The 20,398-nt window shown below is 38.0% G+C and overlaps 1 protein-coding gene across 2 annotated transcripts; it reads left to right on the top strand.

The window, feature by feature from the left end:
* The first annotated feature begins 2,525 nt into the window (after positions 1-2,525).
* Positions 2,526-19,836, top strand: LOC128578988 (ATP-dependent RNA helicase DDX3X-like). Of its 2 annotated transcripts, none has more exons than XM_053581317.1 (17): positions 2,526-2,695; positions 5,484-5,553; positions 6,789-6,836; positions 10,695-10,824; positions 11,440-11,598; positions 11,676-11,775; positions 12,366-12,501; positions 13,454-13,539; positions 14,071-14,169; positions 14,254-14,414; positions 14,780-14,924; positions 15,334-15,478; positions 15,982-16,163; positions 16,235-16,352; positions 16,595-16,748; positions 17,015-17,151; positions 17,358-19,836. In XM_053581317.1, exons 1-17 carry the CDS (start codon positions 2,651-2,653, stop codon positions 17,435-17,437), a joined length of 1,995 nt encoding a protein of 664 aa, XP_053437292.1. In that variant the 5' UTR covers positions 2,526-2,650; the 3' UTR covers positions 17,438-19,836. The 2 variants fall into 2 exon arrangements, with proteins under 2 accessions (XP_053437292.1, XP_053437291.1); XM_053581316.1 differs by lacking the exon at positions 2,526-2,695 and adding an exon at positions 3,361-3,453.
* Positions 19,837-20,398: the final 562 nt, after the last annotated feature.

Raw genomic sequence — 20,398 nt, 5'->3', positions numbered from 1 at the left:
AAGTGATTCTCCTGCCTCTGCCTCCCAAGTAGCTGGGACTACAGGCGCCCGCCACAACGCCCGGCCATTCTTTGGTTGCATCTGTCATTGTTTGGTGGGCCAGGGCTAGATTCGAACCCACCAGCTTAGGTGTATGTGGCTGGTGCCCTAGCCACTTGAGCCATAGGCGCTGAGCCTATATACTACATTTTGATTATCCATTAATCTGATGATAGACACATGGATTGTTTCTCCCTTTTGCTTGTTTTGAATAACGAGTTTTTAAGAAAAAGCAGACATATATTCCAAGAAAGAAAAATTGGTAAGTTGAGCTTTATTAAAATTAAAAATTGCTGCTCTGAAAAAAACATCACTAAGAAATTGAAAAAAACATTGGAAGAAATTACTTGCAAAACATATGTCTGATAAAGAAATTACAGTCAAAAAATTCCTAAATTCTAGCTGGTCATTGTGGCTGGCGCCTGTAGTCCAGCTACTTGGAGGCTGAGGCAAGAGAATCGCCTAAGCCCAAGACCTGGACGTATCTGTGAGCTGTGATGTCAGGCATTCTACAAAGGGCAACAAAGTTAGAGTCTGTCTCTGAAAAAAAAAAAAACGAATTCCTAAAATTCAACAAATGATCCAATTAAAAATGGTTGTAAATTACATGTTTAAGTAGGCAAATATGAAAAGATGCATGATATGTCATTGAGCAGAGATACCATCACACAATTATATACAGTAAAAGCCAAAACCTGACAGGGCAAATGCTAGTGAGAATTAAAGGCAAAAAGAAATTCTATTCATTGCTGGTGGAATGTACAGTGATAAAATTCTTTTGGAAGTGAATTTGGCAGGTTTGGGGTTTTTTAATTTAATTGTACTTTTAAGAGACGGGTCATACTGTTGCTCAGGCTAACATGCAGTGGACATTTACGTGTACCCTCAAACTCCTGAGCTGAAGTGATCGTCCCACCTCAACTTCCTGAGTTGGTGGGACTACAGGCAAGCACCCCCGTGCCCCCAAGTTTGATAGTTTTTTAACATATCTAGTTTACCCATATAATCCAGCAATTTATTATTTTTGTCTACACAAAAACCTGCACACAAACATAACATCTTTATTCATAACCTCCCCAAATTAGAAGCAACGAAGATGTTCTTCAATAAAGACAAATCGGTATCATTCAGTAATTAAATAAATAATACCTGGCACAGGCTCGGCGCCCATAGCTCAGTGAGTAGGGCGACGGCCACATACACCGAGGCTGGGGGGTTCGAGCCTGCTAAACACAAGGACAACCGCAACAACAACAAAATAGCTAGTTGCTGTGGTGGGCACCTGTAGTCCCAGCTACTCGGGAGGCCGAAGAAAGAGAATCACTTAAGCCCAAGAGTTTGAGGTTGCTGTAAACTGTGACATCACAGCTCTCCATCGAGGGTAACATAGTGAGACTCTTGTCTCAAAAAGAAAAAAAAGGCACAGTCACTCATGCTTTTTTTGACACAGTCTCTCCGTCCCTCAGGGTGGAGTGGCCTTGGTCTCATAGTTCAGAGCAACCTCAAACCGATAGACATAAGTGACCCTCCTGCCTCGGCTTCTAGAGTAGATGAAACTACAGGCGCCCGTCGCAACAGCGAATATTGCTGAGCCCTCATGTGAGCAACCAACAGTCATTCAAAACTCCAGGGGCCCTATGTATTCGCGGACACAGTATATGACTCGTGGCCAGTTTTTAGAGCGTTTATTAAAACGATGGACCTAATGTGACCTACGCGGTAGCCAGAAAACGTATTAAGTCCCTGCGAAGGTGTCAGCAACAGCGTCATTCACTTTACAATTGTTTCACTGTTTCCTCACGGTATGAGACACAGGCAGTCTGCGCATCAGGCGCACTTACACCGCCAGGAACCGAGAGGTATCTCGGTTTCCTAGCCCCGCCCCGGCAGCCTAAGCCACTCAAGCCGGGAACCATCTGGTTGTTCGCACCCGCTGCGGACTTCCCTCTCTGAGGAGTCTCTCTGTCCACCTCCTGTGCTTTCGCCAGCCCAGCCAGAAGACTCTATTGAAGCCACTGTGTAGACCTCACCAAAAATGGTCACTGAGCCCGACACTTGGGGTCTTGTGACCGTAAGCCGTCTCGGCTTCAGTGTTTTCTAACTAGTTCCGACTTTGGTGGAAGTTCTCAAAGGCAGGCGAGGGATAGAACGGATAAATTTATTAAACTTCGACTTCCAGAAACTAAAAGGGAAGAAAAAGGGAGCGAGAGGAAGAGAACGGAAACGGGGAGGGGGGGCGGGCATATACTGGCTATGTTTAAGATCCCCCAAGCGGAGAAAGGCAGAAAGCGACGAATTCTCACTACGCGAGAATTCGAAAACAGTAGGATAGCGCGGGGAGAGTATTTGAGAGCGTTACGGATAACTGCAAGATCCCGCGAGATTATGATAAACGGACGCCGAGGTTAGCCCGGCAGAAGTAACGGTAGCAGAAAAGGGGTTGGTGAGAGCCCAGAAGAAAGACGCAAGTTTGCGTGCTGACGTAAAGCCGTAGGAGTGGCTATATTAGAGCGCTGGCAAAGCTACGTACTTCATTGCTGTAGTAGATCCTAGAGTGCTCAGTTACTCGGACCTGCAGTGAGAAACCACGAGTTCTCGGTTGTCTTCAGGGATGAGTCATGTGGCGGTGGAAAATGCGCTTGGGCTGGACCAGCAGGTGAGCTGAAATGAGCCTACTGTGGCTTTCTGCGTAGATTCCTTCCCTGACTAACTTGAATGTGGCGCAGTGCCTGCTAGCCACTTTAGTTTTACATTTCCTGGTTTGTGTCGATGTTGTAGGACTGCGGTGAAAAGAGGGGCGAAGCTATATTAAACAGTGAGGCCTAGTGAAGAAACGTGGTGGTAGCAGTTAGATTGATCGTGATTGTTGTTTGAGGTAGGGCCTGAGGCACTTTACCGGGCCTCGCACTGTGGCGGCTTTTGTGTGCAGTTTTGCGATCTCGTGATACGCGTTCTGCGAGCACCAACTGATTAGTGAACTGCGTGGGAGGACGGTGCCCGAGAGGGTACCATTTCTTTTTGAGGAATGTGACCCTTACTGGGCGGCCCTGATTAGTGCGACTTGTGGTTGGCGGAGAGAAATAATGTGGCCTTTATTCGGGGAAATGGCGACGGCTTTTTTGGCTGGGCGGAGCCGCAGTTCACTAGTAGAGGGGCCGGGCCTCTGGAACTCGAGCGAGTGATTCTAAAGCACACGGGAACCGGTTTCTTGTAGCTTGTTTCTCTTGCGGGCCCGTAGCCGCGCAACTGTGTTTTAAGATGACGAGACCGCGTTTCCGGTACGGAAAGTTTTGTGACGCAGAAGAACCGGAAAAGGATAGCGGGAAGGGGAGGGAAGAATGGCCGCCACGGGCTTCTCTTGACCCGTGTCTTGAGAAAATGGAAGTTGGACGCCAGCGAGAAGACACCTGTAAGGTTAGGGTCCTAGGACAGTATTACAGGTTTTTCTAATATCTGGGAGTTAGTGGATTTTCCTGTACCCCAGAGCAGTGTGTTTTTTGTGTAGAAGGGGTTGGTCGAAGGAAAAGTGCCCGGATGTTGATAGACTGGGCTGGTAGTTTCGTTATTGCCGGTAGAGGAAGATGTTGAAATTGTTTGAATTTGGATCCTTACTTCTTTAAGAAAGGGGTCTGTTCATTTGAGGTGCTTTGAGGAGGTACGAGATACATAATATAGAAGTGTGAACAGGCTTGTTCTCCTTGGCAGTATTCAGACGTCTTTGAGTGAACTACTTGTCCCTGCTTTTCTGCCTCTCGCTTTTCGTAGAAGGCCTAAGTCATTCTCTTTTTCACACAAATAAAACGAATTCCTGTGATATTGTTAAACAAACCTCAGTGGCATTACTTGGTTTTATAACTTAATATGAGGGATTCCACAGTGATTCCACAGTCTGCCTTTTAATTTTAAGAGTATTGTTTCACCTACCACCATTATGTGGCAGGTGGAACAAATGAAAAAACCGTTATGTTAACCCTTTCGTTTTTGAGACAAAGAGTCTCACTTTGTTGCCTGTGGTAGAGTGCTGTGGCGTCATAGCTCACAGCAACTTTAAAATCATGGGTTCAGGCGATCTTCTCTCTTCAGTTGGTACTACAAGTGCCCGGGAAAATTTTTAGAGATGTAGTCTCGCTCTTGCTTAGGCTTAGGCTGGTGTCCAACTCGTGAACCCGAGCGATCCACCTTCTTCGGCCTCCTTGAGTTCTGGGATTACTGGCGTGAACCACCGTCGCCGGTCCTACCCGCGTGATGTTAACTTGACGTGTTAAATAGAACGCACAGTAGATAATCCAGATCACAGGAAATACTTGTTTGTAGTATTGTTTGCGTAGATGGAATCCATTTAATTCTTGATAAATTACTTTGTGTCACTGGCGTTAAGGCGAAAGCAAATTAGAATTGCTATTGAGAATATTTTAATTGAAGATGTATGTAATTTGGAACCATGCTGAGCTTTTAATACGCCGTGGATAAACATGGTATAGGAATTTTCTATTTGTTTGTTTTTTTTTTTTTGGCCGGGGCTGGGTTTGAACCCACCACCTCTGGCATATGGGACCAGCGCCCTACTCCTTGAGCCACAGGCGCCGCCCAGGTATAGGAATTTTCTAACAGTGTTAATATCGCTTGTTGCTTTGATATTTTGTGCTTTTGAGTAAAAATTATTTTTGTTTTTCCCACTACTTCTGTGTCATTCTTAGAAATTACGAAATGCATTGAAGTGAAAAACGTAATTTTCCACCTATTACAAGTATCAGTATGCAGATAGGAATTGAGATTAAATAAATTTTAAAACTTTAAATGTATAAACTTTTTAGCTTTATGACCTCAGAACTTGTCTTATATGTAGCATAAGAGAAATAAAACAGTAGCACCTATACAGCCAAATGTTAAATAATAATGTAAAAGCCACAGTCAAAATATGGTGGATGATGTTAATTTTTTTTTACTTTTGATGTTAGGAATTTATCCTAATTAAGAACAATTGCGCAGTCTCTAGGGTGTAAACTGATTAAGGAATCTTAAAAATGTTCTAATTGTAGATTTAAGTTTAAAATACTAAGTAAAAAAACCAATAGTCTTGAGAATATTCTTCCATTGTGATTGTAGTTAAATTGGATATTAAAAATTACATTTTAGTTTGTTGTTCACAGAGCTTTTACTATTGAGAGTTTGTTACAAAGTTTTCCAGTGAATGAGTGAGTTTGAACTTATTGATGGAACTACTAGGCACATCTAGGTGAGGCCAATAGCATTTGTTGTCCTTTGTAGAGTTGAAAAGCACCTAAAAACTATGAGAGTCAGACAGGTTGCTAGTAAATGGTATGAGAAAGGACTAGAATCTAGATCGTTTGCTTTGCCTTTTGTGATACTGTCTGTGCTTGTTATTTACTTTAGTAGTATATAGTGTGTCAGCATATGTGAACTGTTAATCTCTTCTCTTCTAGTTTGCCGGTCTAGACCTGAACTCTTCTGATAATCAGAGCGCAGGAGCAGGAGGAAGTACAGCAAGTAGTAGTAAGTAAAAATTATCTTCCACTAGAATCTTTTTAAAGCTTTTTCTTTGCAGTTTTACCACGTGAAGTATCTAGATACCAAAAGACCCCTCTTCTTTTTAATGAAAAACAGTTAAACATGGAAAAAGTTAATGTAATACACATTATAGAAAACATTGTGTTCAACCAATTCTGCCTCCCATAATGGAAGTGGGTTATGCCTGTTCCTCTGTGAACTGATCTGAATTATATTAATCTAATAAAGGGAACCTGTTCATTCTGTGTTACCCCTATTGTTACCCATTCCCCATGAAGAGCCCAAGGTTTAAAACCAATTTCTGCTGATTTTTTTTTCAAGTAGAAAAAATTTAATATGTTAGCCATATACTTTTTTTTTTATTTAGATATAAAAGCTTCTTTTAGAAGAAGGGGGGGGTGTATTTATGTTTTTTGGAGGCTTGAGAATAGTATGGGGTAGAGGGGAAGTGTCAGGGATTTGAACCAAGATTTAACCAAAGAAAGCAAGTGGTTTTAGAAAAACCTGAAGTCTGGTAAATTAATTTCAAAACTTATTTTTCCATTCCATTTTTCCAATATAAACATTCCAGAGATTTAACTTTACCAATTGTGGGACAGTTTTTGGGAGATTTAATTAAATCCAAAAGTAAGATCTTTTGTTGAAATTTGGATTTCAGGTAATTAAAGTTGACCTTCAAAAGTTAATTCCTTTTGTGTCTTCTTTCAGGCAAGTCTGTTCACATAATTTAGGAAACTCAAAATTAAAACGTTTCCTTCTTCAAATCTTTTCTTTCCAGCTTTTCATCTATTTCTATTTAGTGATCTTCAGCTTGCCAATATAGACAAAACAGTTTTTTGCTGGGTGTTTGACTTATCTTTTTAACTTAGGGGACTACATTGCAGTAATGCTACAGTGTATTTAATGATTGTCAATTTCCTATAAATTGAGCTTTTGAAAACATTCTGTTAAATGATTTTTAGTCACTGATGAGATATATTTGGTTTCTACTCTTATGATCCAAGTCCTCAAATTTGCTTTCCTTTTGTTCTTTTTGTTTAGGGAAAGAAAAAACTGTACTTAGGAAGCAGTATTTTTTTCATTAGATGTTTTTCCCTCCTCATTTACAAACTAATTCATGTAATAGATATTTAAAAAATAGGTTTTTCAGGGCCTATGTTTTAATAGCAGACATTTTGGAGGGATATTATATATGTTTAATTCTATGTTTTCTCCCTTAGAAGGGCGCTATATACCTCCTCACTTAAGGAACAGGGAAGCGTCTAAAGGTATGTCTTTGAAGGAGCTTTGTATCTAACTTCACCTGGTTTTGAACTTAGGCAAAGCCTGGGGAAAGTAAAATACCTTTGAGAAGTAAATGAACAGTTCTTTCTCCTCCTGTGCTTCTTTCAGTCCTATCTTTAAGACCTAGGACTTTGGTTAGGCATGGTAGCTTATCCTTATAATCCAAGCACTGTGGGAGGCCAAGGCAGGTGGATCACCTGAGCTTAGGAGTTCGAGACCAATCTGAGAAAAAGAGACACCCTGTGTTTACTAAGAACAGAAAAACTAGCTGGGCATTGTGGTGGGCACCTGTAGTCCCAGGGGATGAGTTTGAGGTTGCTGTGAGCTAAGATCCCATGCTGTCTCTACCCAGGGTGACAGACTCTATATCCAAAAAAAACCAACATTTTATAATTTCAGAGTTTATGTACAGTTCAATAGTGGATAGTCCTTTGTTTCCATGACAAACTGAGGACTTATATTTTGTATAGTTTCACCTACAGTACATTCTCTATTGTAAACATTGGCAGTAGGACAACATGAAAGTGGTATTGGGCGGCACCTGTGGCTCAGTGAGTAGGGCGCCGGCCCCATATGCCAAGGGTGGTGGGTTCAAACCTAGCTCCAGCCAAACTGCAACAAAAAAATAGCCCGGCATTGTGAGGGGCGCCTGTAGTCCCAGCTGCTTGGGAGGCTGAGGCAAGAGAATTGCTTAAGCCCATTAGTTAGAGGTTGCTGTGAGCCATGTCACGCCACGGCACTCTACCAAGGGCGGTACAATGATGTCTCTACAAAAAAAAAAAAGAAAGTGGTATTATTTGTGAATATTTCTCACTGTAAAAACACCTGCATGGTGATACAGTTGTACTTGAACTCTTAAAAAGTTGCCCTAATAAACGAGTTTTTGTGGAATATATAAGCATTAAAAGATTGACTTTTTTACCACTGTCCATAAGCTGGGCAGATTGGTCTCAACTTTTTGACTGACATTTGAAAGATTTTCTGTTTTATTTACAATTTCCTTGTGTCATTTACATTTTACTATAAGATTATAAGGGGTGGCCTGGCATAGTGGCTCATGCTTGCAATCCTAGCACTCTGGGAGGCTGAGGCCAGTAATTGCTTGAGCTCATGACTTTGAGACCAGCCTGAGCAAAAAAGCCAGAGCCTCTCTCTAATAAAAATAGAAAAACTGAGGCAAGAAGATCACTTGAGCCAAGTTGGAGATTGCTGTGAACTATGATGCCAGGCATTCTACCCAGGGTGACAGCTTGAGACTGTCTCAATAAGGGGGATATTAGAGTGATAGATGGTTACAAACGCATCTTTGAGATGACATTTTGAGCACTGCATTTATACCAAAAGGGGTGATGTAAAATGTATGGAATAAAGAAAGGTCATTAAAAGTATTTAAAACCAAAAGTAAAGAAGAATAGTGATAAGGGTTAGAGGTGGGTGAAGTCCATGGAAGGTAGAAAATATACTGTAGGGCGGCGCCTGTGGCTCAGTCGGTAAGGCGCCGGCCCCATATACCGAGGGTGGCGGGTTCAAACCCGGCCTCGGCCGAACTGCAACCAAAAAATAGCCGGGCGTTGTGGCGGGCGCCTGTAGTCCCAGCTACTCGGGAGGCTGAGGCAAGAGAATCGCTTAAGCCCAGGAGTTGGAGGTTGCTGTGAGCTGTGTGAGGCCACGGCACTCTACCGAGGGCCATAAAGTGAGACTCTGTCTCTCCAAAAAAAAAAAAAAAGAAAAAAGAAAATATACTGTAAACTGTGGTTGGGGTTGTCTTTTTATGTGTTGTCAGTAGATTTCATGTATCTTTCTTTGTAACCGAAGACTTCTTAGCTAATGATAGCATTCTTTTGTCAAAGTAACTGCAGAATTTCTCTCACCATGGATATTCTTAGTAATGCTTAGAATGTATCTGTCTGAAATCGCCCCCAGTGTATATTAAGTGCCTTAAAGGGAATTGGTAGTAATTTATAATGTTTAGATAAGAGGAGTTTATAAACATCTGTTTAGCTAGGAAAGGACATTGGTCATCTGTCAGAGGAAAAATAACTTTATTAACTTGCAGACTTAAAACATTTTATAAAAGGTTCAACTTGAGCTCTTAACCCATTAAACAATTATGAAATTAACTTTATTTTTATTCTTTCATTAGTCTATAGATGTAGAAATTTGATTGAAAAGAGGGATTTTTTTGGTCTCGGAGCTCCAAGTATGCATGTTAAGATTACACAATATGATTGGACTCTTAAAAAAGTAGTGTATATGTGAGTATTTACACACAGTAACAATGGTAACAACTGTTACTTCAGTTGTTAGTACTGAAAAAAAGCCTTGCCAGTACTTTAATAGAAATTAACTTAAAATTTAGAGAAATTCATCTCAATAGTTGAGAAATCTTTGTTTTAGTTAAAAGTGGTATAATGACTTAAATGAGTTATGATTTTGAATTATAATAATAATGCAGTAACTTACTATGTCTGAAGTTATCAAAGTAATTACTCTCAAAGGGTAGCTTTTAAATATGGACACTTTTATAGGAAACACTTCTGAGGGAATCTTCAAAGTCTTGTGAAACAAAGTAGGTCACATGGAAATTCCTTGTTTTGTATTGATTACTTGCATTTATTTGATCTGTTTCTTCTAGATATTATTAAATGAAGCCAGATTGTTTTTTATGTATTGAAGATGCTCAACTATAGTTCCATTTATATTGCTGTTGATAGTTAACAAGTTGACTTCTCCAGGTTCTTCATTAAATGAGTCCCTGTTTATCATGATGCTTGCTACATCCAGTTAGTTATGTTAAACTGCTTATAATGGAGCTTTATTTATGAATTTAAAATTTTCTGTCTTAAGACATCGGACATGTTTATTGTAATTTGTTATGTAGATCACTTTTTAATTTAAGCTTTTTACTATGTAATTTTTATATGTTATTTGTAGGTAGCAAGTGTTAACGAGTTTAGATTTAACAACTAAACATTTCAGGATTTGTTGTTTTGCTTAGGGATGGGACAACATAACTAAGAAACTTAATGTAAGTTTAATAAACTTAATGTAAGTCAGATAATACCTAAGTATATTTCTGGAGATCCAAACTATTACAAATAGTATGGATCCACAAATAGATATAGTTGAATTCATCATTGTGTAAAAATCAGTTCTTAATAATTTTTTAAAAATATATCACTGATGGATAGGATTTATTCAAAGACAAATGAAAAAAAGGATGAAAATATGTGAATAAAACATTTATTAGTTGCATTGGGATCCCTCTTTAGGTTAGCTATAACTTTAACAAAACACTCTGGCTGCAATATCATTAAAATAATTATTTTAGGGTGCAATGGCTCACACATGTTCTCAACACTCCGGGAGGCAGAGGCAGGAGGATTAGTTGAGCCCAGATACTTGAGGTTGCAGGGAGCTCTGATGATGCCACTGCACTCTAGCTCAGTTAACAGAAAGAGACTTTGTCAACAAAAAAAATAATGAATTAACTTTTTTAGGGTGTATTGCACTTATAAAAAGAATGAAACATAGTAAGAATTATTGTGGTATAGTAGAGTAATAGAGTGTACTAGTGGACTGTGCAAGCTTATTCTTTTAAGGGTGGTATTATTTTAGAACATTGTTCTTAGACATGAAGTTACTTTACAACACTTTAATAATTTCTAGTAGAATAAGAAAGATTATAAAACTTCTGTTTGTGGAACCCATTGTGGAGTTTTTTTGTTTGTTTTTTTGCTTACACTAGGGTAAAATGAATATATCCATGAAAAACTTCGTATTTGAGAAAGTGAAATTATATAAAAGTGCTTCAGGTTCTAATTCTTGCTTTTTTATTGAAGGATTATATGATAAGGACAGTTCGGGATGGAGTTGTAGTAAAGATAAGGACGCATACAGCAGTTTTGGGTCTCGTGATTCAAGAGGAAAGCCTGGTTATTTCAGTGATCGTGGAAGTGGATCGAGGGGAAGGTAAATTCTTAGATTATGTGTGTCCTTTTATAGTTGGTTTACTCGTTACTTAGTTAATTGTAAGAAATCTATACTAAAATTAATCTCTGAAATTAAATAAAAATAGAATATGCTGTTAGACATACTGCAATCTCTTAGTTGACATTTTTGGTTACATTGTGACATTTTTTAATCACTTTACTTTGGTTGAACAGTGTGAAAAATGCATCTTAGCCTTCTGGCTCTTGTATTCTGTTTTATACAAATAGAACTGAAAACCTAAAACTTTGTCTTGTCACACAAATCTTTTTCTTTTATATCTGATGGCAAATTCAGTGTTATACTTGTCCCACTACTAAGTGTATTTAGGTGGTCACATTTTTTAAAATGTAAAAAATGTCCTAAAGAATTCTAAAATCTAATGCTTAGCTTATGAAATCTGTGTAATCTCTGTACAGACAAGGACTGGTTAATATTAGTAATGGGCCTTATTTCACAGACAATGTGAGTATTGATTGTTGACATTCTTGAAGAGTGGTTGTGTATTCAATCATTCAGATAATACCTAAGTATATTTCTGGAGATCAGTAATTTGATATTGGCTAAATAACATGCTCTGGTTCCTGTGCTGTTCAGATTTGATGATAGGGGACGAAGTGACTATGATGGTCTTGGTAGTCGTGGTGACAGAACTGGCTTTGGCAAATTTGAACGCAGTGGACACAGTCGTTGGTGTGACAAATCAGATGAAGATGATTGGTCAAAACCACTTCCACCAAGTGAACGCTTAGAGCAGTAAGTTTTTGAAACGTATGTTAATTATTGTGAAACTTACTACCATATATAATGTGTATATAATCATTTTATTTCAGGGAACTTTTTTCTGGAGGAAACACTGGGATTAACTTTGAGAAATATGATGACATACCAGTCGAGGCAACTGGGAATAACTGTCCTCCACATATTGAAAGTGTAAGTTTGACTTTTTTCTTTTTTTTTTTTTTTTGTAAGTTTGACTTTTTGTAGTCTTTTAGAGTTAGTAATAAAACCATTTGATGATGGGCAGCGCCTGTGGCTCAAGGAATAGGGCGCCGGTCCCATATGCCGGAGGTGGTGGGTTCAAACCTAGTCCCGGCCAAAAAACAAAACAAAACAAAAAAAACATTTGATGATGAAAAAAGATGGCAATTAGTGTCACTATTATGAATAATTTGGTAATAGAGTATTTGTAAATACAGCAATGAAAAAATTTTTTATATGTAGATAAGACTCAGTAGTCCATTTTGAAAGTCCATCTGAAAACTATTTTCAGATGCTTTGTATTAAGTAAATTACTAGGGTGGTGCCTGTGGCTCAATGAGTAGGGTGCTGGCCCCATATACGGAGGGTGTTGAGTTCAAACCCAACCCCGGCCAAACTACAACAATAAAAAAAAGAAAAAGTAAATTACTAACATTTAGTGACTCCCATTACTAGTCTAATAATTTACAGAGATAGAGTATGTTTTTGTTTATCTGCTTTTACTTCTGTGTTTACTTGGGTTTGGTTAAATTTCTTCACAGTTCAGTGATGTTGAGATGGGAGAAATTATCATGGGGAACATTGAGCTTACTCGTTACACTCGTCCTACTCCAGTGCAAAAACATGCTATTCCCATTATTAAAGAAAAAAGAGACTTAATGGCTTGTGCTCAAACAGGTAAGCTTACTTAATAAAGAATGAAAAGAATACTTAACTGGACTTGCCGTAAAAGTAGTATGTTCTTAAGGGAGGAAACTTGAGTGTCCTGTATTTAGCATTTTAGATAGATAAACATGTGTCTTTGTTTTTTTATACCTTTGGATCCTTGAGGTGAACCTAGTATTTTAATCTGGTTTTGTAGGAGGATACCACAGCAAATCATCAGCCTCCTTTTTGGCATTAGGGAAAACAGATACAGATACATGAATTCATGTTATGTCACAGCCAGAAACTGTAGGCATTTGTTTATTCTTTAAAAGTTTATTCACATACTGTAATCCCAGCACTGTGGGAGGCTGAGGAGGGAGAATCGCTTGAGCTCAGGAGTTCGAGACTCGCCTGAGTGACAGTGAGACCCCAACTCATGGAAAAAAATAGAAAAACCCAGCCGGGTGCCGCGGCAAGTGCCTGTAATCCCAGCAGCTTCCGGAGGCTGAGGCAGCAAGGGGCCCGCAGCCCAAGTCTGAGCTTGTGGTGAGCTACCATGCCTACTGCACTCTGCTTAGGGGCATAGGGTGGGACCCTGTCTCAACAACAAAAAAAAAAAGTTTATTCACACAGAGCCATATGCATTTGTTTATGTCTTTAGCTCCAAATGTAGTCAGATATTATGGTCTGCAAAAGTCTTACACTGTTAGGCAGAAGGTTTACTGATCCTTGCTTTACATTCCAACGGTGTATAGTAACTGAAAAGGAAAGTTGAAGTAGAAGATGATGCCTCTTTGGTTGTGTTTGTATAAATTAAAGTGCAAAGAAGTAAGTAATTTCATTGTTAGAGTACAGAAATTATTTTTAGCGTAGGTAGGTAAGTTTACTGTATTTTCTGGAAAATTGGTCCTAAAAGTAAGAAAATTTCTCTTGTAATAAAATGGAATGTATAACAGTTCATAAGCCAGTATTTTCTTATCAGGATCTGGAAAAACTGCTGCATTTCTTTTGCCCATCCTGAGTCAGATATATACAGATGGTCCAGGAGAGGCTTTGAAAGCTGTGAAGGTAAAGCTTTCTTTGTAAAATAAGAAATGTCTGTTGACCTGTATAAAACAGTTCCAGCTGTATTTCATTTCTTTTGATATTTTTACTGTATCCACTAAAAAAAATTTTTTTTAGATAAAATCACTAAATTATAAAGGAAATATTGCTTTGGTAAACTTATTTTTCTTTAATGGTTTTTTGGCTTGGTGCCTGTGGGTCAAGCAGCTAAGGTGCCAGCCACATACACCTGAGCTGGTGGGTTCAAATCCAGCCCCGTGCCCGCCAAACAACAATCATGGCTGCAACCAAAAAATAGCCAGGCATTGTGGCAGGCGCCTGTAGTCCCAACTACTTTGGAGGCAGAGGCAGGAGAATCACTTGAGCCCAGGAGTTGGAGTTTGCTGTGAGCTGTGATGCCATGGCACTCTACCCAGGGCAACAGCTTGAGGCTCTGTCTCAAAAAAATGGTTTTTTGTTTTGAGACAAGAGTCTCATTATGTTGCCCTTGGTTAAAAAAAAAAAGTTATGTTTAAAATGACATTTATTTCTTAGGAAAATGGAAGATATGGACGCCGCAAACAATACCCAATCTCCTTGGTTTTAGCTCCAACAAGGGAGTTGGCTGTTCAGATCTATGAGGAAGCCAGAAAAGTAATTATTCATTCTAGTGATTATTGCCTTTTTCTCCGATTCTAATGATGTTTTTATAACTACTGATAAATTTTTTGCTCACAGTTTTCATACCGATCCAGAGTTCGTCCTTGTGTAGTGTATGGCGGTGCTGATATTGGTCAACAGATTCGGGACTTAGAACGCGGATGCCACTTACTAGTAGCCACTCCAGGACGCCTGGTGGATATGATGGAAAGAGGAAAAATTGGATTAGACTTCTGCAAGTATGTTGATTTATTTATTTTTTTTTTTCCCATATGGGGTACAACATTTTTTGTATTTTTGTGGTCATAACTTTTGTATTTTACTAATACAGTTTTACTAATTTTTCTATGTAATTTTTTAAAATGACAATATGGAGAGCGAAAATAAATTTTAATTGAGGCAGTTGGTCTCATAATTATCAATGTATAGCTAATTTAGTGATGTTATCTTAAGCTTTTTGTCTAAGTGAGTTTGTGTTTCATGTGTTTAGATTACAAACTAGAATATTTAATACCTTCATGGACATGTTAGTATAATTCATTTTAAACACACTGTTCTTAACATAGATTAGGAGCCAGCAACAACTGAGTATTTTTCATAACAGATACTTAGTGTTGGATGAAGCTGATAGAATGCTGGATATGGGATTCGAACCTCAGATTCGTCGTATAGTTGAACAAGATACTATGCCACCAAAGGGTGTTCGTCACACCATGATGTTTAGTGCTACTTTTCCTAAGGAAATACAGGTAATGTTTGTTGTTTCAATTTTGTTTAGAGCCCAGACATAGTACCTCACACCTACAATCCTAGCACTCTGGGAGGCTAAGGTGGGTGGATTGTCTGAGCTCACCATTTTGAGACCAAGCTGAGTAAGAGCGAGACCACATCTCTAAAAATAGCCAGGCATTGTGGCCATTGCCTGAGTGGCATACAGGTACTTGGGAGGCTGAGTCAAGAGGATCACTTGAGCCCAAGAGTTGGAGGTTGCTGTGAGCTATGTCACCATGCTACTTTACTGAGGGCAACAAAGTAAGACTAGCTTAAAAAAAAAAAAAAAAAAATTTTCATTTGTGTTTATTCGTGTAGGTAATTATTTTCCAGGTAATTTTCTGTGTTAGAAAGATAATAATTATTATTTTTCTTGCTGTTTTCCAGATGCTTGCTCGTGACTTCTTGGATGAATATATCTTTTTGGCTGTAGGCAGAGTAGGCTCAACTTCTGAGAATATTACCCAGAAAGTAGTGTGGGTGGAAGAGTCAGATAAACGGTCATTTCTGCTTGATCTCTTAAATGCAACAGGTAAAATTAAGAGTAATAATAGTCAGGTATAATAAGGAGAATCTCTTTATACAACTTTTCTGTCTTTTCCCTTTCACTCCTAGTCTTTAGCTTTTGTTCCCATTTCTAAACATTGTTAAAATAATGTCTGACTGGGCACCTGTAGCACAGTGGTTATTGCACCGGCCACATGCACTGAGTCTAGCTGTTCGAATCTGGCCTGTGCCAGCTAAACATGACAACTGCAACAAAAAACAGCTGGGGGTTGTGGAGGGTGCCTTTAGTCCCAGCTAGCTGGAAGGCTGAGGCAAGAGAATCGCTTAAGCCCAAGAGTTGCAGGTTGCTGTGAGCTGTCATGCAATGGTACTCTACCCAGGGCAACATAGATTCTGTCTCAAAATAATAAATTGCCTGTAGTTTGCAGTCTAAAGGCACAGGAATAATTCATTAATGCAATTAATACTTAGATCAGACAGCAATATCAAGTCAGTACTAATAAAAAAAAAAACTTTTTAATTTTTCAGGGAAAGATTCATTGACTTTAGTGTTCGTGGAAACAAAAAAGGGTGCAGATTCTCTGGAGGATTTCTTATACCATGAAGGATATGCTTGTACCAGTATTCATGGTGACCGATCACAGAGAGATCGAGAGGAGGCACTCCACCAGTTCCGCTCTGGGAAAAGCCCAATTCTAGTGGCTACAGCTGTGTGTATATTTTGTTTTTTTGTTAATCATATTTGAATATTGCTTTTTTTTAATGTAAGTTATTTTTTCAGGTGGCAGCAAGAGGACTAGATATTTCAAATGTGAAACATGTTATCAATTTTGATTTGCCAAGTGATATTGAAGAATATGTACATCGTATTGGGCGTACAGGACGTGTGGGGAACCTTGGTAAGGAGTTAGTTGTTAGTTTTTGTTGAATTGTACTGCATACAGCTAAAGGATTTAACAAAGAATCTTACAACTAGAACTCTTACTTTCAAGGAAACACGTGAGATTAATCAGCCAACTAAAAGCTTTTGTTTTAATCTCTTACTCAGTTTGTATTTTACTTAATGTACTATATGAGGAAGTAAGGTCAGGAGGCTATTTTATGGTAACCCAGCCTTAATACATATTTTCCTACTCCTTAGGCCTTGCCACCTCGTTTTTTAATGAAAGAAATGTAAATATTACAAAGGACTTGTTGGATCTTCTTGTCGAAGCTAAACAAGAAGTGCCATCTTGGTTGGAAAATATGGCTTATGAACACCATTACAAGGGTAGCAGTCGTGGACGTTCTAAGAGGTACTCATTAACTTTTGGGGGGAAAGACGTTTTCCAGATTTAAAATATAACAATTGAAGTAAATAGTTTGGGCAAGGGATAATTAGAATGGGTGACATGGAATTAAGTGTCAACCCCTCATCTTTTCGAGGGCTTCGGAAACAATAAAACAAAATGAGAATTCAACAGAAAAATTACATTGGGAATGGAGAAGTTTAAGCAGTAGTTGGTAGCATGTTAATTGAATTTGTACTCATACCACCACAAAATATTTTTCCCTACAACAGTAGATTCAGTGGAGGATTCGGTGCCAGAGACTATCGACAGAGCAGTGGTTCCAGCAGTTCTGGTTTTGGTAGTAGTCGTGCAAGCAGCAGCCGCAGTGGTGGAGGCGGCCATTCCAGCAGCAGAGGATTTGGTGGAGGTAATGTTAATTTTTTTCATTGAGAAGGGCCCCCCAATCACGTTTTTTTAAAGCATGATTTAATGGGGACATTTAATTTGAAAGGAACACACCTCCAGCTCTTAACTGTTTTCTAGGTGTATATTAAAGTACATGAGGGGGAAGAAAAGAAAAATTACTAAGAGTAGATGACTTAATTTTTCCTTTTAAACATTTTTCTTTAATAGGTGGCTATGGAGGCTTCTACAATAGTGATGGATATGGAGGAAATTATAACTCCCAGGGTGTTGACTGGTGGGGCAACTGAATCTGCTTTGCAGCAAAAAAAAAAAAAAAGCCAACTTTTCAAACAAGCTCATACGGAAACCACATGTAACTTAGCCAGACTATATTGTGTAGCTTCAAGAACTTTTCAGTACGTTATCAGCTATGATTCTCCTAAACATTCAAGGAAGAGCAAAGTCACAAGAAGAAATGAAAGGAACAATCAGCAGCTCTATTCAGAAGTTGATTTGAAGACTTAATTGCTGTAGTTTGGATTTAACTCTCCCCTCCTGCTTAGTCCCACCCCAAACTGCATTTATAATTTTGTGACTGAGGATCATTTGTTTGTTAATGTACTGTGACTTTAACTTTAGACAACTTATTATTTTGATGTCTTGTTGGCTCAGTAATGCTCAAGATACCAATTGTTTAAACCAAATAAATTTACTGAACTTGGGCTAACATCAAACCTTGGTACACAGGTGTGATATCACTTTATAGGAATTATCAGTTCATTCCTAAATATGTTAAAAGAAAAACCTTTAAGATAGTAGCCCTCATTAAGACTTTCTAGTATTTGGCAAACTAGAAGAGAAAACAGCATAAAGCATAGTTTCTTTCTAAAGTGGCAAACTATGGTAGATTTAAGTTCTGATTGGCTCACTCTATCCTGGATAGGCACTTTTACAACCTTTTACTCTAGCCATTCAGTCATGATAATGCGAGATGTATGAACATTAACATTTTTGAAAGTACTCTTTGAAGTTAATGCTGGTAAATATACTGATTTCTTATTTAATCTTTAGGCAGTTCTAAGCTGGGCAAATGTGAGAATATTTACAGTAAAAGTTTAAAAGTCTGATAACTTGCTTAGGGGAGATGTCTTTGAATTAGATTTTTTTTCATGCCTGCCATAAATAAAATAGGAATGGTAGAGTGGCTGACCATGGCAATTACCAGTCCTCCTTACAGGCCTGGTTTGATTCTGGTCTTTAATGCATGCTAGTGTTGATGTTTTTTGGTCAAGAAGTTATGAACAGAAAGGATTATGCAGCAGGCTTTATTAATGCAGATTCACATTGCTCTGTTAAAGCTGCGTTGAAATGTTAAAATGGCTTACACTTGTAGACTTTGTAAATCTAAAAATAACTAAAATCCTTGAGTTCACACAGGTTGGAAATACGTACTAAACTACACAAGTTTCTATATAAGGCAGTTTTAATGTATTTTAGTTGCATAGGTTTCCATTGTAGTGGTAGTCTATTTATGCTGAATTTGGCCAAAGATGATTGTCCACCATTTAAAAACACCTCTCTCACTTGGAATTCTGTGTTGATTTTGTGGCCAGAATATAGTGATCTTTTAAAAAAAAAACAAATCTTGACAGCGGCAAAAGAAGTTGGCAAAAATTTCTCAGCAGTGCAATAGATTTTCAAGTATATTGTGCCTTGTTCTAAAAATTTATTAAAGTGGGTGCACTTGACAGTATTGAGGTCATTTGTTATGGTGCTATTTCAATTAGTATAGGTTTAGACTCTTGTACATTTTGCCCATAACTTTTTACAAAATACTTATTTTATTGCACATTTGGAGAATTTGTATATGTATATATATATGTGTGTGTCTTGTGTAAGTGTTCTGAAACTTCCAATCGTATTTTGTCTCTTGGAGATAGTTGAACACAGCTTGTCAAAGACTAGAATCTAAAATTTTATTCGGGACCATGGAATGACAGTTAAGAAGAAAACTATTTGCACATGGTAGATTTTAGATACATTTTGCTGCTAATTTATGTAGTATTTATTGAACATTTTGACGAATATTTATTTTTGTAAGCCTAAAATTGATTCTTTGAAAGTTACACTTGACCAAAAGACAGTACAAAAAACACTGGCACTTGAATGTTGAATGTCACCGTATGTGAAATAATGCATTTGGGGTAGTGTGAGCTTTTAATGTTAAGTCCTATGAAACTTGAGTCAAATTAAGCAGACCCAGCATTGGCAATGTAGCTATTATTTTCTGACATAATTTAAGACAGAATTGGCAACTTGAAATTAAAATATGCCAAGGTTTTGATATTCTTAAGATACTAACAAAGCACTTCTATAGATAAGAAGTGTCCACATTCTCAAAAGGTTTTGTAGTTTTCTTTAGTTAGGCTTTTGTTCAGTTTGGTTTTCAGTGATTGTCTGGCATATTTGAAATCTTCCAACATGTGGTTATCTTGTGTATTGCCATAATCAGTGACTTTTACATTCAGTTTTATCAGCCAGCAATAGTTTGAGTAAATAAAAATAGATTGAACTTGCTGAATGTAAACATGGCATCTCAAGTCACTGTAAGTTAGGTAATTGCATATTGTATTAGTTTTAGATGCTAGCACTGCATGTGCTTTGTTTATTCTGATTTTGTTAAAATAAAAAGTTGATCACAATCTTATATTGCTGTTAGTCGTGGCTTAATGTTCAGAGAGTTCATAATGAATTTGTACTCTTGACCTGAAGTAGAAATCTGATTTCTTTTTTTGACCTCTGAAATTCTTTGTGACGTAATGTCTTGAAACTCTGGTGACTGAAATATTTGAATACATGGTGAAGGTGTTATAAGCCTGGAATACAAATAGGATTTTTATTTGGATTGGAAATCTAAAGGCCTATGTATGTAGATCACTGAAGAAGTTTTCAGACAGTGTTATGGTCTTATGGTCTATTATTTCATTTCTAAGAAATACAGTAGACAGTGTCCTTTCTGAGTCACCATGCACATTTCAATTTGCTGTACTTCTAGTGTTGATAGGGGAGCTTCATATATTTCTGTTTCTGTGGTTTCACATTTACATATGTGTATCTCAGACCTCATGAAATGGCGCACATAGACAGCATTTTGGTTTACTTCATATGATTTGTCTTTGCTTTTTTAAACATTTTGGTAGGAAGAACAGAACAAAGAATGACTTGGATTAAAAAATCAGCTTACCAAAAATTAAAAATTACTTGTTAAC

The sequence above is a fragment of the Nycticebus coucang genome, chromosome Y, assembly GCF_027406575.1.
Source record: "Nycticebus coucang isolate mNycCou1 chromosome Y, mNycCou1.pri, whole genome shotgun sequence".
Taxonomy (NCBI): Eukaryota; Metazoa; Chordata; class Mammalia; order Primates; family Lorisidae; genus Nycticebus; species Nycticebus coucang.
This window is presented reverse-complemented; position numbering and strand designations above follow the sequence as displayed.

Coding starts and splice junctions, on each gene's coding strand:
- LOC128578988 (XM_053581317.1), top strand. CDS start 2,651: ATGAGTCATGTGGCGGTGGAAAATGCGCTTGGGCTGGACCAGCAG. Junction 15,479..15,981: donor TGATCTCTTAAATGCAACAG/GTAAAATTAAGA, acceptor TTAATTTTTCAG/GGAAAGATTCATTGACTTTA. Junction 16,164..16,234: donor CAATTCTAGTGGCTACAGCT/GTGTGTATATTT, acceptor TTATTTTTTCAG/GTGGCAGCAAGAGGACTAGA.